General features: G+C 37.1%; 2 protein-coding genes across 2 annotated transcripts; both read right to left on the minus strand.

Moving 5' to 3' along the window:
* Positions 1–33: 33 nt before the first annotated feature.
* On the minus strand, positions 34–2,198 carry LOC114534448 (30S ribosomal protein S11-like). Its single transcript, XM_028555889.1, has 6 exons — positions 1,995–2,198; positions 1,667–1,767; positions 1,259–1,284; positions 985–1,059; positions 827–892; positions 34–495 (listed from the first exon to the last, which is right to left on the minus strand). The coding sequence occupies exons 1-6, from the start codon at positions 2,060–2,062 to the stop codon at positions 388–390; spliced, it is 444 nt and encodes a 147-aa protein (XP_028411690.1). The 5' UTR covers positions 2,063–2,198; the 3' UTR covers positions 34–387.
* A 2,285-nt stretch (positions 2,199–4,483) lies between these two features.
* On the minus strand, positions 4,484–14,153 carry LOC114534475 (sodium/potassium/calcium exchanger 2-like). Its single transcript, XM_028555921.1, has 6 exons — positions 12,768–14,153; positions 9,597–9,696; positions 8,756–9,060; positions 6,343–6,465; positions 5,497–5,753; positions 4,484–5,379 (listed from the first exon to the last, which is right to left on the minus strand). The coding sequence occupies exons 1-6, from the start codon at positions 13,641–13,643 to the stop codon at positions 5,136–5,138; spliced, it is 1,905 nt and encodes a 634-aa protein (XP_028411722.1). The 5' UTR covers positions 13,644–14,153; the 3' UTR covers positions 4,484–5,135.
* Positions 14,154–18,031: the final 3,878 nt, after the last annotated feature.

Genomic DNA, 18,031 nt, shown 5'->3' on the forward strand with positions numbered 1-18,031 from the left:
ACGCAAGCATTGAAAATGACGCAAGCGCGAATTAAAGTAATTAATATTAAATGCGTTCAGGTGGCTTTATTTAACTGGACAGAGCCCAGAGGAGATTTAAAAAGTTTGTATATATGTATTCTAGCAATACTGGACTATCATCCCTCCATAGGCTGGTTTATCTGAGCATATTTTGGCTAGATTTATCTCAATTATTATCATTTTTTTTATTTTGACTAATGCCACCTTCTGATTAATACACCTTCTACCTCATTGACATAGGCCACATCCTGATTGGCACACAATCAATGATGCAGGTCCTTTTTTTCATAATAAAATGATGAGTTGCTTTGTTCCATGTTAAACTGACTTGACTGTATATAATTCACCCTTTGTCCATTCTCCCAACTAAAGCCTTCTAACTTTCCTGGGTCTGCAGCCATTGTGCGGTATTGGTGTGACATCTGTGACCGAGAATACATTAAGTCCTCCTAATTCAAGGCCTTTCACAGAGGACTAAAAATATAAACATAAAACCAATGTCAAATACTTATTTAGGTAGTCATGGTAAGAATTATACATATTGACATATAGCAATTTACATGTATTAACTTTTCACATTTTTCAGCAAATATCTGCATAACAACATTATCAACAACCAAATTTTATTATTGGCATGTGACTGTACCCAAAATTACCCAAATATCTAATAAATAATGAAATTGGCTTTCTCCTGAATTGCTATTTTGTGCTGAGAATAACATACATCTTCACAGCGCACATCTGTACTTTGCACAACTTTTCCTAGGACCATGCACACCAAGTTACAAACTTTGCAAGAACTTACTTTGCGACCTGGTCCTAGTCCTTTCACTTTTACGCGCACCTGTGTTATACCAAGATCCAGTGCTCTCTGTTAACACAAACAAGGTAAAGCTAGTTCTTGCAAATACATATGTTTTAAACTTTCATTACAGAAGTCAAAACGAAAATGACACAAAGAACCTTAGCAGCAGCGATTGCAGCTTGTTGTCCAGCAAAGTTTGTTCCTCTTCTTGCATTCTTGAAACCTTCACCACCCTGAAAAATATGATATAAACACTAAATTATAAAAATACCCTCTGAAGGATATCACCACTACTGTTGATAAAAACTTAATACTCCATTATAATTGTGTACAAACAATAGTTTGCACTTGGTTTATATTTTACTAGAGAACCATTACTCTGTAAGTAAAAATCCAGCCTTACTTAACTTCATACTTCAATATTTTACTTACGGCTGACTTCCATCCTAAAGTGTTGCCTGGAAATATAGAAATATACAAAGTATATTAAAGGTTGAGTAAACCAATTCTTTCTATCCTCTATAGCCAACAACTATGGTGATAGTGGAGGCCAGCAATGCATTAAGAGACTCTTTTTGGGACTTAAACACAAGGTTCATTCCAAAAACAGCTGCATGATGCATTGTCAATATCACTATTACCAGTACTATACTACAACTTTGGGATGGCTAATTTGACAAGAGTTTGAAATGTGCCAGCTGAAAAGTATGGAAACTTTTTCAGGGTCTGTGATGCCATCTTGGATGCAATTTTCCAGTTGCACAATACTCTAGAGGAAATTTCACAGCTCTTGCTTCTACCCAACTTGGCAAAATGTCCATGACTACACATGATGCTTACCAGCATGATCTGTTATGGTCAAGATTGTGTTGTTATATGTTGCACTGATGTGGACAATGGGTATTTCATCATAGTTTGCAGCAACATTGGTAGCAAATGGCCTGTAACATAGGTATCAACAATAAAGCTCTTATTAATTATTAACTAAAAGACCAGACAGTTTTTAACCATGCAATTTTTGAAGCCAATTAAGACAACTTATAAACATAAAGAGAAAGGCAGTTTAATTTTATGTCTTATCCCTATATCTGATAAACAATATTATTACAATTCTATACCTAAAAGCAAGACCATTATTAGTTCAAAATATTTTGGAAATAATATATACCTCTCAATTTGGGGAGCCAAATTTCGCCATAAAACCGGCCAAGACAACCGCTTCAAGCCAGACAACATACTCTAACGTGTCCACTTTACACCTTGATTCAAACTAAACAATCCTACATGCTTTTTTTTCACTAATACAGCATAAAAACTTTGAATTCATTTGCCTAAAATTTGATGCATTTCACGTGCAGCAATACTGACCGGACAAGAATCCGCGAAAGACCTGGGGATGACTTTTTTGCTGATTCAGCGAAAATGCGGACTTTGAAAAGTTTTCCCGGGGAAAAATAGGTACTTTGCGTACGTATCGGATCAACTGATCCTCGATTTGCGGTAAAAATACAACAATTTAACGAGGACTTGCTTTCTTTTGAGTTTCGACGAGTTTAAGTTCTCCATATACCTTTTCATATTTTTACCAGAGAACTTTACCTTGCAGTCACAAAATTTGGTCAAATGGACTGGTAGCCAACCTCTCTTAATAGATGTTACATGTTAAACATTTTAAAATTTAATCACAAAGAAATATATTATTTCATCGACATCTCTATGGTCAGATACGGAGGCTTTCAAAATATTTTCATCAGAAATATCGAAAATGCTTCGGTCTGCGTCGATTACAACTGTATTAACCAGTCTACAACTGTATTAACCAGTCTACAACTGTATTAACCAGTCTACAACTGTATTAACTAGCTACAACTGTATTAACCAGTCTACAACCGTATTAACCAGTCTACAACTGTATTAACCAGTCTACAACTGTATTAACTAGCTACAACTGTATTAACCAGTCTACAACCGTATTAACCAGTCTAAAACTGTATTGACCAGTCTACAACTGTATTAACCAGTCTACAACCGTATTAACCAGTCTACAACTGTATTAACCAGTCTACAACTGTATTAACTAGCTACAACTGTATTAACCAGTCTACAACCGTATTAACCAGTCTACAACTGTATTAACCAGTCTACAACTGTATCAACCAGTCTACAACTGTATTAACCAGTCTACAACTGTATTAACCAGTCTACAACTGTATTAACCAGTCTACAACTGTATTAACCAGTCTACAACTGTATTAACCAGTCTACAACCGTATTAACCAGTCTACAACTGTATTAACCAGTCTACAACTGTATTAACTAGCTACAACTGTATTAACCAGTCTACAACCGTATTAACCAGTCTACAACTGTATTAACCAGTCTACAACTGTATCAACCAGTCTACAACTGTATTAACCAGTCTACAACTGTATTAACCAGTCTACAACTGTATTAACCAGTCTACAACTGTATTAACCAGTCTACAACTGTATTAATCAGTCTACAACTGTATTAACCAGTCTACAACTGTATTAACTAGCTACAACTGTATTAACCAGTCTACAACCGTATTAACCAGTCTACAACTGTATTAACCAGTCTACAACTGTATTAACTAGCTACAACTGTATTAACCAGTCTACAACCGTATTAACCAGTCTAAAACTGTATTGACCAGTCTACAACTGTATTAACCAGTCTACAACCGTATTAACCAGTCTACAACTGTATTAACCAGTCTACAACTGTATTAACTAGCTACAACTGTATTAACCAGTCTACAACCGTATTAACCAGTCTACAACTGTATTAACCAGTCTACAACTGTATCAACCAGTCTACAACTGTATTAACCAGTCTACAACTGTATTAACCAGTCTACAACTGTATTAACCAGTCTACAACTGTATTAACCAGTCTACAACTGTATTAATCAGTCTACAACTGTATTAACCAGTCTACAACTGTATTAACCAGTCTACAACTGTATTAACCAGTCTACAACTGTATTAACCAGTTTTCAAGTCAGACACCATCGAAGATAAGTATTTTCTGAACCGTAAAAGGGATGAAATTGTTTATTGATGATTGACAGTGTATGCTGGAATTTTATTTACCCGATAAATAAATATTCAATAAATAACTAATCCAATTGTATAGACTATAAGTATCTCCTACAACGAAACTTATTACTGAATGTGAATCGTGCGCGATTTGACAAACCGACGCGAATTTTCGATTTTTACCAACGGATATTTGGGTTCGCATAATTTAGTCATAAACGCCTCTCGGCATATTTTTTAACAAGTTTTAATTAACTTTGAAGTTCCGAGAATTTGGGTCGTTTTGCCAAATTTGCGCGCGAAATGGTGGGCCTCAAATCAAAGTTACTTCATGAACACATGTAACTTCAGTGAATAAGGCCTTTCCATAGTTCAAACTCTACACATGCTAAAAAGATACAACCTAATCTTATATTCATGTATTTACAGGCAGAATATCTGCTGGGTATTTATATAAATGGCGCGAATAATCACTTCAAGGTTAGAATTTGAAAAGGTCATCTTCATTATAATAGCGACATTGCTATCATAACAAAGATTACCTTTTTAAAATCCTGGAATTATTTGTGGATAATGTGTATAATTATTTATGGAATTATACAATAACAAAGAATAATAACTGTCAAGTAAACACTCTGTTGTGTAAAGCCTTTTACATAGTTCTGAGAAACGATTCTTGAAATGTGTGTACGTCAAAGTGATAGTTTTCAGTGTTTTGAACTGTCGTGGACTGATACATAGGAATCTTTTAACAACTATTCATTTTCAATATTAATACGTAAATAATGATTATTTACACTGTCACTGACGATAACTGAACTAATCGACACTTTTAAAGGTCAATTTTTCAACGGAAATAAATAATTCGTACTGGCATAAATATTATGCATTTTCTACAAAAATTCGTTGCATAGTCTTCCATTTCCTAACAACACTACAATAAATTATCACGGAATTGCTACGTTCCGCCTTCGCTCTAAGAAATAAATTAGTTTTTCGACAAAGTTTACGAACGACCATTGTAAAGGTAATCAGAAGACGCTGATGGCGAAGCGTTGAAATATCGCAAAGTTTAAAATCACGCTAGGTCAGCCGCCCGCAGAATCCAAAGTATATTTACCGCATGATATACAATTATTTGACTTGGAAATCGATTCGGTTTGGAAAAAAAATTTCACTCACTGACCGGCTTAAATGATTCTATCATTCTGACAACAAATCCAGCGAACGAAAAGACGCCCAGGGCATCAGAAATCACACTGAAAAACGTCTTTCTGCAGGAGCACAGAAAATACAACGAAACAGAAGTACAAAACAAGCATGAGCCCGCCCAATGTTTTGCTCATTTGCCATTTGCATACCGCTATTGAGATGATCACCGTGAGTAACATCGCGAAGAGCATGATGGTCGAACAAAAGAGCCCGCTGCTCACCACTTCGAAAGCATCACCGCTGTGCATGATACTCCATATAAGCCATGGTAATGGGAGCCTAGAAAGATATGCATAGAAAAAGCAAGTTTACTACAGCACATTTTTGAGAGGTTAGAATTTTAATTATCCACATTCACTTCAATATTTTGTAACAAAGTAAATTATATATACGCACCCAATTGTTACATCGAAAAGGTTACTGCCCACTGAGCTTGACACTGCCATATCCCCGTATCCTTTGCGCGCCACGAGGACGCTGGTGATAAGATCCGGGATACTAGTTCCGGCTGCTAGCACAGTCAGCCCCATTATTTCGTCATCGATTTCCATGGTTACGGATATCTCCTTAGCCCACCAGACCATGAAATATGAAAACACGACAATCCATAGGATTGAGACAAAAAACGTCCAGGGATATCTACGCCGTTTATTCTGCATGAGTTTGAAAAAGAAGGTCAATGGTAATGAAAGAGGATGAACATCGATTGAGAACAACAAAAAATATGGTAGCATGTACAATTCACCACAATGCATCGCGAAAATACGAAATAAAGAATACGATAAGTAGACAGGAAGCATGCCTATTGGCATAACATGAAAATTATCGCGATGTAGTTAGAGCCTGATCTATTGTTTGTGATGAACGAAAATTGTTCATCAAATACATACAGAATAGAAATCGTTGCTTTTGAGAAATACACTATACAAACTGAACACCAGAAATCAGAAAACTTTCCATGCAAGTTAATTAAGAGAATATAGCTTGCTTGGATATAGAGGGGAAATTGGGCCGCAGAAATCAACCTAGGCGTAATAATTTCGTCACTTTTGGCAAGTAAGGAAGAGAGATAGAACGTTGAGGACTCGCCACAAATTGAAGGTCAGCGAAAAACGAACCAAAACCTAATGCACACGTTTTTAATGCACATTACATTTGGTTAGTGCTGTGTTCAGGGACGTTGTGATATGAACTATGAAAAGGTGTCGTAATCATAACAACCTACTACAGTTATAGTCTTACCGGTTTTCTGACGTCAGATAATGTGACGTAGAGCGCAAACAATATCGGAGCTCGAATGACGTAAACAATTTTGTCTTTCAAATTCTTTGGCCAGGAGAGGTCCAGCGGTTCCGGTAGTTCTGCCTAGGGGACAAATTTGTTGATAACTAGCAAGCGCAAAAAGATAACCATGTACATACATACACTGAACTATATATACACTGAATGACTGAATCATATCTCAGTATAAGGACATGTGGGGCAGTAAGATATTCGAAACAGTTAAAAAATAATTGGACATTCTGAACACGGAGAACAGTCAAACTTTCAAAACCACGAAAAGACAATGGAACATTCTGACCTCTTGAACATAACTGGATGATGACATGCAGGAGAGTGAGATATTCAAAACGGTTAAAAGACAATGGAACATTCTGATCTGTGGATCAGAACTGGATGATGACATGCAGGACAGCGAGATATTCAAAACAGTTAAAAAACAATGGAACATTCTGATCTGGTGATCATAATTGGATGACATGGAGATAGTCAAAATATTTTTGGTTTATCATTTTTCTTTTGGCATAGCTTCTACAAAGGAGCACACGCAGCACAGATCTCGAAGCTTGGGCAGAAAAAGAAACGTAGCTACGCAGGAATTAAAATGCATGGGAGGTGCGCCCGTGAGCATCTCATCATGATATGAAACTGGCGTTGTTTTCTGTGTCGGTGGAGGAGGTGTAGCAACATTCATCGGATGATTTGGTTGAATATAGAACGGATATGGATACGTATGATGTAAAAGTAATAGAAAATTTAATCACACGACAACGAAGCGCCATTGTATGGTTGGCGCCAGACTGGACGCATTGGAAAATGATGAAAAATTCTTAATACCGTACTTATGAAAGATGCTAATGGCTTAGCAACGATCAATACAGAAGGCAAAATATGTTTAAACAAAGCAAGAGAAATTAAACTTAGTATGACCACCTGGAAAAGCCTAATAGATTATTTCATTACACCTTTTGATAAACAATAGCACATCTGCTTCGAAGTTATTATGAATATGGAATTTCCCTGCCAATAGCGATTTTAATAAATTCTCATTAGGGCTTCAAACATAAATGCCCATTAAGAGTTTGTGAAAAAATCCGAAAGAAACCTTCCGGAAAACTATTCAATTATTCACACTTAAAGCTTTCGAATGTACATGCAAGGCCATGTTTAAAAAGCAGCAGAGAAAACTTGAGATCTGAATGAAAATACAAAATTCATCAAATTAGAAAGCATTTTCTACTATAATCGTTATTTCATGACGACATCAGAAAAATTCGCAAGGTGCCGAATAAAAAATTTGTTATTACTGATCAATAAGAACGTTCTTTTTTGTTTTAAAGAAAGATAAGAGACTGATATAGAAAGGTAAGAAACTGAGCTCTTCAAAAGCTCTTATCCCCATGGAAATATCGTTAAGGAAACGTCAGGAGAAAATTGAGCTCAATACGTTTGTGTGCGAGAAAGCTTTTAGAATACAGCCTGCGTAAGATTCGAAAACTGAAAGTTGCCACCAAATTGTGATTAGAATTTACGAGTTGAGTTTAACAGATACGTTTTAATTAAGATTAAAGTTCTCGTGTATAATTTTTTTTATTAAAAGGCTAAGTCATGCATAAAGTATTTGCGACATTCGAATTGTGAATAATTAATCGGGTCAATTTAGTGCTAATTTCAAAAATTGTTTATTGCTAAAACATTAATTATATAACTCAGATCAAACTTATGAGTTTTCTGGTCGAAACAGTGTTGAACACGAGTTCATATCATAATGAAAATGAAATATTTCAACAAAATTCGCGCAAACAAAACAATTCTTTCTTTGAAACTTTTGAGGCCGGTTGTACGAAGACTGGATTATATTAGCGCTAACCACCGGTTAGTGATTTTTGTCTGGGTAGCCCTGATTTCCTAACAAACCTTGCATCTACACACAACTTATGCAGCACAACGACTAAGCCCATCCTTGACGTCCTTTATAGCACGTTTACACCTTTTAACAGTTATAATCCCGGGTCTTGGTCCAACTCTCAATGGGACAGAGCAGGGCGTTAACACTGTCAAATGGGAGCCCGACCACCTTCACCTCCACACACTTCATAGCAAAAAGAGGTGTTCCTAGTGCGATGTCATTGTTTTATTTCACTGGAGTTTCAAGATATGCCTCCTCCTTAGAATTTTGCAACAACATAATTGACATCGAAAGCTATTCGTTAAACTTTATAAAAGGTCGAAGCTGTGATATAGCTTGCAGATAAAGCATGTTCCTGATTGGTCACCTCGATGGGTGCATCACATTAGCCAATCAGAAACATGCTTCCTCTGCAGACTACGTCATAACGCAAACTTTTATAAAGGTTTTCTATAATGTACTTACTATGGAGTCAGAACCTTCGTCAAAAGATCCCTTTGGCTGAGCAATTTGAAGGTAACTCTCGTCATCATTCTCCGTCGTTATACCGGTGCTCGTTGTCAAAACAGAAGCTGTGTGCAGGCGCAGATTGTCAGCGGACAACTTAGAAGATGTTGTGCTAGTCGTGAATGTGCTGTTAGGTAAAGTGACGTTGCCGACGCTCAGTTGGTCGGCTTGCAGCAACGTCATTTGTGATGCGGTTTTAGTTGCCGTCGTACGGTTCTTGTGGCTGATCGTCTCCATTTCCATGGCCAAGTCACACACGGAAACTATTGAAAACGATGATAGGATTCAGCTTAGCTAATATTGTTCTGCTGAAGTCTGTTTGCACACCCCCAGTACATGCCCGAGGTTTGGGTAGTGTCGCAGCTCCTCGCAAGAATGATTTTTATTGGCTGAACTTTACAAGACATTTCTGTTTCGGCCAATAGCATAGCTTCGTTCTTCAGAAAGCATAGACTGAAAGCATTGTCCAATTGGACGAAAGCTTCCAAGAGCTGCGACTTGTCCCCAAAGTTTTAAACTTAAAATCTCTGAAGCTTTGAAACCAAAACTAGTCTAAACGTGAATTGTGGTGAAAGTGCACCTTTTTGTCCCCTCTAGGGCCCTTTCCCCCTCCCCCGGTAACCCCGAATAACGTGAAAAACATCCTCATAATACTATCAAAAGGTAAATTTGAAATTTTTATGTCACACCATGATTATAAGAGAATGTGCAATCCTTTGCCTTTTATATATATTTTTTTCTTTTCATCCTACGCACACACTCTCAAACTGGCCATTTTTCTTGTAAACGTTTGATTTACCTTCTCGAAGAGGATCAATTGTGCGCATGACCAACTGCAGCACCCCGAAACGGAAACATTGTCCTTCCTTTCCATTGCGTTTCATATATTCCAAAGCTTTCTAAAAATCAAATGGAATTACTGTCGTTATAGTTTAATCGTTTAAGCCTTTGAGTTACTCAAATATACCAGATATGGTTTACCTTAGGCTACGAAAGCTTACAATTTAGACAGCTATGAATTATTCTGAACTTACACAAACAAAATTTGCTATGATAAAAAAAGATTGGCACAAGTCGATCGTAGCTATGTATAATTGACAATTCTTGGAAAATGAAAATCGGTTACGAGAACAAAATAATATAAAATGTCACATCGGAATCGGCTTGGAACTTGTGTAGGCAAGAATGAGGTTTTTGTTGAAATTCAAGTATTCTTTCTAAGAAACAGCTAGCGTATTGATAACGAAATGTCGTTATGGGAGTTTTGCCATTGTTGACAAAATTAGGTAAAGTTAGGCAAAATTAGCACGTCCACGCTGAATTGAAGTGAATTGTCGAACATCTTAAAATTGGTATTGGTTAACGCTATTTAAATTTGCGAAGAATTGCTCTCAAGATCGAAACCGCCGCCATTTTTTTATGGGGAATTATTAGCGCAATCTTGTGAAAATCAGGACCAAAAAAAAAATGCAAACTCACATCGCTGACTGGTATTTATCATGTAGTGACAGTGAATTATGGAACGTCTAAAATCAGGGGCCATATATAGACATGAATATTGACATTATTTTCGCGATGGAGCTGAAATTGAACTCCCCGTACCGCGATCGTGATTTGACAACTATTTTGTCGACGAAGGCAAAGGATTTGCTAACAATTTTCTTTCCGGAGAGTTCAAAGAATCAAATAAATTATTGAAGATTTTGCGCAATGTTATTTCCACTGATCATGAATTCGGAGATTTCAATCAAACCTAAATTTTCATTTCGGTGTTAATATCTTGGAAAAAAGATTTCCGCAGAATGTAAACATGCAACTCACGTATGACATCACACGCCAAAATGAGTGTTCAAGTTTGCAGATGTCTCACGCGATATTACCTGAAGCCTCAAACATCCGGAAAACTATACGATAGAGCATTCAGTAAAAGAATAATCAGTATATTTGTGCTATAACCTATAGCCCTATAGGCTATACCGTTGGAATTTAAAAAATAACATAAAATTATAGTAGAAATATCAGTTAAATTATGACCGCGGGAATGTATACATTCAAACTAACCGCTGGTTTTTCCTGAATATAGTTTTAGATTCTGGTGCTATTACAAATAGCCTGTAATTTATAATCGATTGTCTTTTCTTGTTACCTTCTTAAAAAAATTATAATTTCAGCGTGTTTCAGTTATGTAAATATATATGTATATATATAAATATTTTTTCTTAATTTTTAATGCTGAACTTTGCGACATACAGGTACGAAACATATAGCCACGAATGGCGTAATCTAATTCTAATAAAAAAATTGCGTTTATATATTTGCTACGTGCAAAGCAGACACAGTTAATAATCCTCACCGAGAAAAAAAATCCCTGAATTAATCCGCTTGGCCAAGTCACAAAATCTTGACCAAGTCACAAAGTGTTTTTAATTTTTTCAAGTAATGTTTATGCTTCTGTGTACGCCGTCCTCATTTATTTGACATTTGTTTAAATAGTCAGGAGATATATAATCGCGCAGTTTCCACGCAATTTCGATTCCACTCAAAATGCCATGCATATATAGCTACGTATAACAATCACATACACTATATTTACTTGCTGCTTTATTTAACGTTTTTTTAAAGGTGGCAGACTTACTGTCGAGTATAATACGTATAATCGAATGGAACGTGTGCAGACGCATGTGGCTGTAAAACCAGCAGGAAAAATTAAAATACTTCAACATTTTTAACATGTAAATACTTCAAGAGTATTACAACGTAACTGATAAAAAGGCATAAATGTGGTAATGGATAAAATTCAACCATGTTTTAAAATGGGTTTGCTCGAATTAAAACGTATCTATATACAGGGTGTCTCAAAAAAACGAGAACTATTGAAATCATGGGTTATGGGTGATTTCAATAGTCTTCGTTTTTTTTGAGACATGTATAGTCAGTATAGACTATAACGTGCAAATGAGCATAAATTTATACATCAAAACATGAATAAATACATAAATATGACTTCAAACTTGGGTTCAGGAAATTACCAAGGAGCTGATGATGTCCTAACGAGTTAACATGCATGCAGCATTAATCTTTTAATCTTTTCCTGTGTCATTTGTGTTGTGAAAAACATTAGAATATGTTTCCATATATGAACTCAGGTTTTCGTTAGTGAATGACAACGAATTTACTCGAGCACTCGTTTTAAAAAGTCTTGAAATCATTATTCGTAAGAAAGTTAATGAAAGAAAAAATTCTTTAAATAATAAAAAGCAGTTGGGTTTGCATTCATATACTGGTAAAATACAAGCGAATGGTTTAAGATGGACAAAAATTTATACATTAACTTTTCACATTATATGCAATGAATGACTTTAACAGGAGAATTAGTGCGGGCATAACGGCAAGCGCCGGTGGTAGGGCGAATTTTTTCGGTATCTTTCCAAGCATGTAATTTGCACGACACTGCATGCAAGGTCGGAAAATTAATTAAGACATCACTCAGTATTTATATAGTGCCAAATGATATGTCTTGACTTTGTAGTTCCTGCAAGACTTTCCATATTTTTTTCCCAGAATGTTTCGTGGTGAAAAAGCGGCTGTAGAACCACACGCGGCCTGTATACCCTATAGGGGTTTGTATGAGGGTTTCAACACTATAATGAATAGCCAACAATGGATTTATGAGAGACAAGTAATCCTCCTTCATCTTTCCATTGTTCAAGACTTGCTGTACGCTCACAAACTGTCTCAAAGGTGGTCAAATACAAGATTAATTTAATACCATGGATCATCCCGAAGTCGGACAGTACGCCGTACATGCAGGGGACAAATTGTCTTCGGCAAGAAATAGAATTTTTCGTCTAAAGGCGACTCACAAAGGAAATCTTTAACAAAAATCTTGTCGCGCAAAATACACAGTAATACTCACATACTATAAAGGCAAGGGAATATTATGATCGAGTTGTAATTAGGCTATCCATACCTGAACATATGCGTCTGTGTCTTTCGAGCTAGTCCTGCTGGATAGAACAAAGGCATCGTCGTCCGCAATCCGGTTCCCTCTCGGCAATAGCTTCTTAACGAACTGTTCAATTTGCACGTTGTATTTCATAAACAAGGCGTAAGCGATGTACCAGACCATCAACGTGACCGCTTCCCACCAGTAAATTTCAGAGCTAGCGCTTTCGTCGGTACGGCCGTTCACGAAGAAGGTAATGAGCAAGATTAGAGCGATCATGTAGAAGATACAATCGCGAAATAACGGCCACCACGTTAGATGAAGTACACCCTTGGAGAAAACCGCGCACATACCAATCACAAACAGCACATTGAATACAGCGCTGCCAACAATAGTGCCAAAGCCGACGTTCGAGTTGGCTACGAAGACACCGATTACAGACGTAAATAGTTCAGGTGCACTTCCCCCAGCCGCCATAAACGTAGCGCCTGCGACGTCCTCCGACACGCCATATTCTGCCGTTATGACTTCGAGACTTGGTATGAAAAACTCGTCGGAGACGGTTGCTAGGGCTAGGAACATGTAGGACAGTCCGAGAACGTGTAGAATTACTGCACCACGTTGCTTTTGCTCCAACGAGAATACGTCGTCCGGATATTCGTCTCTCCTCGCTGTGGTATCATCTTCATCGCTATTTGTCGAGTTTGTTCCATTTGATGTCAAACTACGACGCACGCGACTGTTCTTTGCCGGCTCTTGCACGTTTTTATCGGACAGCGATTCGCTGGAAAACAACAGTCCCGATCTAGCATACGCAGCTGCAAGCAATATAACAAATAGTCCAGTCGCGGAGAGGACCACTATCGAGTTTCTTCTAGCCGATGAAACATGATTACGCATAACGATTTTCGCTCGAGAGCTTATCGAGCAGATATCTTGAAGGACTTACATCTGGGGAATGTCAAAGGAACACGAACGGGCCCACACGGGTTTACACATGAAATATATTGTATATCCTTGATGTTTATAGGAGAGAGCTTGTAGTTCGCCAGACACAGCTATGAGATAACGCTCGAAGTTTCACCTCAACTTGTAAACAAGCTTGAAGCACGCATGAACTTTAAATAAACCTCAAACTCGAGATAACGAAGTGATCGAAAACCGAAGCCTTTTGCAGTTGTCACAGAATCGTTCTGTGATATTAATTTGCCGGATAATGAGCCGCGGGACACTGCTTGCCAGCAGAGATTCTCGTCGATACAACGGCAATCGCCGGTTTATGTAGCCGATTCACGGTCGAGGCCTCGTTGACATGTCCATGCCTTGAAAGCTATTTCACTATTTGTCTCAAAATCCTTTTAATACCCAAGAACAAAGTGTACACAGCGTTCTCGCACAACTTCAACGCTAATTTGTTTTCCTTAGCAACTAAACGCGGCGGGCCGTGACCTCGCTTTTATTAAATATTCTCCCGATTGGTTGACAGGATGGCGTTCAAGGACGATCATAAATTAGTAATAGCCTCTCAAAAACCGCGGCGGTCAGCGAGGTTAAAGAAAAAAAGCAAGAGTCGAGAGCCTTGCAGTCATTTTGTAACCGATACGAAACGATAGCAGAGGTGATTTGTCAAATTTGTGGCTGAGGTGCGAGATAGCACGGGTTTCAATATTGCCGTCATAGGTTTGGAGATAAAATGTGATATGTGTACGTTCTCGTATTAATATAAACAATGAGCGAGAATACATTTCAAGAATTTAGCGATAGCAGATGCCGTAGAAAGGCAGTGTTGTTGAATCGCGTTATAAAGCATTGAGGTGTTTTTCTCCGACGACAATTCGAATGAATTCATTTAGGACTTTCGCGGCCCGAGATTGGTCGATTGAGAAAATTTAGCACGATCTACCTGCATTTTAGAATAAACGAAAAATATTCCGACTTTTAAGTGTTCCAAAGAGTGACGCGTCAAATTCTGCCTTTCTAAACGTTCAGGGTTACCATTTGCATCTAGGATACGTCTAGGAACTAACAGCTATATAGACTGGATTATTGACTAGATTGATTTCCTATATGGAACACGAATGCTATAAATTTAGCGGTAGTTAAAATTTTCCAAAAGTCTTACGTTAAGACAACATCATCAGTCTAAAACTACGCTAAATTCTAATTATATCAATTCCAAATGGGTAAAGTTTATTTTACTCCCTAAATATAAAATATATTACGATCGTCTAGTATTCAAAGTATACAGACACTTTATTCATTTTTTAACACTAGATAATTGTCAGTTTAATTAAAGGACATTGGCAACGAAAATTTTTATTCGCTATTTTTAAAGTGTTCAACCGTCTAATTATGGATATGGTGTTAATTTATTCCAAAAATGTTTCGTTTATGAGTTATTTTCACCACAATTCAGCCAAAATTTGGACCTCGTCCGCCATATTGGATCAATTTTTGAAAAAATTATATTTGGCGGAAGTGACGTCATTTGATGGGTTCCCTAAACACATCAATATATTTTACTAGCGTGTTTACTGTGTTTATCGAGATTTTTTGCTTTAAAAAGGGAGTTGTAGTTTTTTTATGATTGTCATGGAACATATTAACGAAAACCATGCAGTTAGAGGAAGTGTTGCCCTACCAATATGAGCCAGAGGCGCAGGGAAAATCTTGTGATATATATCTAACGATAGCGATGCCGAAAACGGTAGTGATTCATCTTCCTCTGACGAAGATTTCGATCGCGAGTTCGAAATAGCGAATGCGGGCGCCTTGAAAAACTTACTTGGTGTAAATGTGGTGGACATTGCGCATTATTAACAAGGGCTGTAGAATGTTATTGCTGCTATGAAAAAGCACTAGAGTACGACGAATACGAACATTTCGCAAACTCGCGCTTCGTCGTGTGGTCACTCAAATAATATTTGTCGTGTCGTATGACATGTTCATTTGATTTCTCTCACATGATACGGCAATTCCTCTAAAAGGAACAAATAAACCGTGCGTTTGATGCTGTTCGATTAAGTTTCGATTTAATTGGGGAAAGAATATATTAAATACATGTAGATTCTGGTCCTATTTTAATATTATCGCTGCTATTTTGCCGTTTAACAAGATATGATCACTTATGGTTGCGTTGACACGTCGCAGTTAATTTGCACAGGATTGAAGATTTAATATATAAAGCACGAATTCCAAAGTGTAAGACAAAGTGAACGTATCATGCGGTTTATTTACATTTTTGAACAATTAAACTTCTATACTTTTTAAAGTACAATGAGCTTCTGAATTTCGCGATCGAACAACATTTAGGTTTGCAAGGCATCTAAATGAATATGAACTGTATAAAATGCACCGCATATAATGTCAATTGCATGGTATATAAAGAGAAATGCACCGCATATAATGTCAATTGCACGGCATATAAAGAGAAACGCACCGCGTATAATGTCAAAAGACAGCATATAAAGAAAAATGCACCGCATATAATGTCAAAAGGACAGCTTATAGAGACAAAAGCACCGCATATGATGAATATATACCACGTAAGACAGCTATGGCATTCCATAGTATTGTTTATGTTCAGAGCCTTTATATTGAAGACTAGCACGTGCGCGGCACGCCGGAGTTAACGCCAGAAAAGGCGTCTTGTTTATGCTAAAATATAGTAAAATTGTTAGCAGGGGAAAATATGCGCGCCTTAGCTTTAGTATAAATCTAAATATAAGTAGAATTCTAAACTTTGGGAGATTGGTTATTAGTTGTGTTGTGTTGCCACCGTAACGTCCTGTTGTGTATCGACGTGCACTGCATGTGTAAATATGTGTGTACATAGTTCATATTCAATGTTCTCTTCCAAATATTTTGAAAAACATGTCCCCGCAATGTTGATGCATTAATTTTGCATAGGTATTTGATTCTGTCCCCCCTCTATACTCTATTTTACCACGTTTTTCAAGTTGCCATATGAGAATACAACAATAGTTTATATAATCATATTTCCCAAACCCATCAAATGACGTCACAAATGTATGCTAGCATAAATTAGCATAAGGCTCGATTTTCAAAATGGCGGACCACCGATGAACATTTTTGGAAATTTTCTTAAGAACCAAATACGATAGACACACAAAAACATTAAATTAAGTATTTCCTAGATGATTTCAACAGATTTGGCAAATAAAAATTTTCGTTGCCAATGTCCTTTAAAACCTTTATTTAACTTTCGTTCAGGAGAAATACCTGTCGGGGGGCGTTAGTGACATGTTTTAGTGGTTGCCCAAATTTGTATGAACATCAGTCAAAACAACACATGCAAAACATCGCTACAACGCAAAAGCTGTTGCTATTGTGTATCATTTTCGAGGTGGGCTGTTTTTAAAAAACAGTTTATTGGCCATGTTTGCGAAGTGGCTTAACACGAATATCGGCTCTACAAATACAAACGCGTAGTTTCCAAATGTTTTTAATACAAATTTCTAAACATGTTCGACGGTCATTTAGCCATTTCCCAATCGAGCAGGGTACTGGGTCTAGTCGCGAACGTCAAGGTCAAGTCTCGATTTGTCACTAGCCATTTCCCAATCGAGCAGAGTACTGGGTAACCGCAAACCATCTAGGGACTTTTTGGAGAGACAGGAAATATAAGTCTAAAATCATTTGTCTCTCCAAACAGTCCATAGATGCTTTGCGGTTACCCAGTACTCTGCTCGATTGGGAAATGGCGAATTAAAACTCGAGCCGGAGTTGAAAATATTTCTCGTCACATTTGTACAATAAACAGAACAGTAAACAGAAATGCATGGAATTGCAATAAAAATACGGGCACCATATTTACTTGGCGGAACATTTACTTTGCAAGGCGAAAGCGGTCTTACGTTACGTGCACGTCAATTTGTATAAAAAGTTAACAGCAGGTGTCTGAGCGAACGTCTTCGTCAGAAATATTAGCCTGCATGACCGAATCCAAACGTTCCTTTGAAATCACGTCCCAAAGAAATGGTCTTTTGTTATAAGTCTTGATATTTTGATGAAATTTCAAAATTAAATGAAATTTTTCACGTCAAAGAAAAGTTTTTAAGTATGTATACGCCACGTTCGTGTTTCTGGTTATATATTATGCATGCATGCATGCTAAGTGCAAAAACTGTTTGCGTAGGAGAATACGTCTGGCCACAGTGGTCTGGCTAACGGTATATATATATATATAACAGTCTCAGAACCCATTTCTATCTAGACAGAGAAGTGAATCTCTTGGTAGATAAAAAAACAAAAAAAATGAACAAAAA

Source organism: Dendronephthya gigantea, unplaced genomic scaffold (genome assembly GCF_004324835.1).
Source record: "Dendronephthya gigantea isolate DGI-Jeju-01 unplaced genomic scaffold, DenGig_1.0 000102F, whole genome shotgun sequence".
NCBI classification, from domain to species: domain Eukaryota; kingdom Metazoa; phylum Cnidaria; class Anthozoa; order Malacalcyonacea; family Nephtheidae; genus Dendronephthya; species Dendronephthya gigantea.

Coding starts and splice junctions, on each gene's coding strand:
- LOC114534448 (XM_028555889.1), bottom strand. CDS start 2,062: ATGTTGTCTGGCTTGAAGCGGTTGTCTTGGCCGGTTTTATGGCGAAAT. Junction 1,060..1,258: donor CTTTAGGATGGAAGTCAGCC/GTAAGTAAAATA, acceptor CATATTTTTCAG/GGTGGTGAAGGTTTCAAGAA. Junction 893..984: donor CTGCAATCGCTGCTGCTAAG/GTTCTTTGTGTC, acceptor TTGTGTTAACAG/AGAGCACTGGATCTTGGTAT.
- LOC114534475 (XM_028555921.1), bottom strand. CDS start 13,643: ATGCGTAATCATGTTTCATCGGCTAGAAGAAACTCGATAGTGGTCCTC. Junction 6,466..8,755: donor ACGAAGGTTCTGACTCCATA/GTAAGTACATTA, acceptor TTTGTCCCCTAG/GCAGAACTACCGGAACCGCT. Junction 5,754..6,342: donor TATCTGACGTCAGAAAACCG/GTAAGACTATAA, acceptor AAACTCATGCAG/AATAAACGGCGTAGATATCC.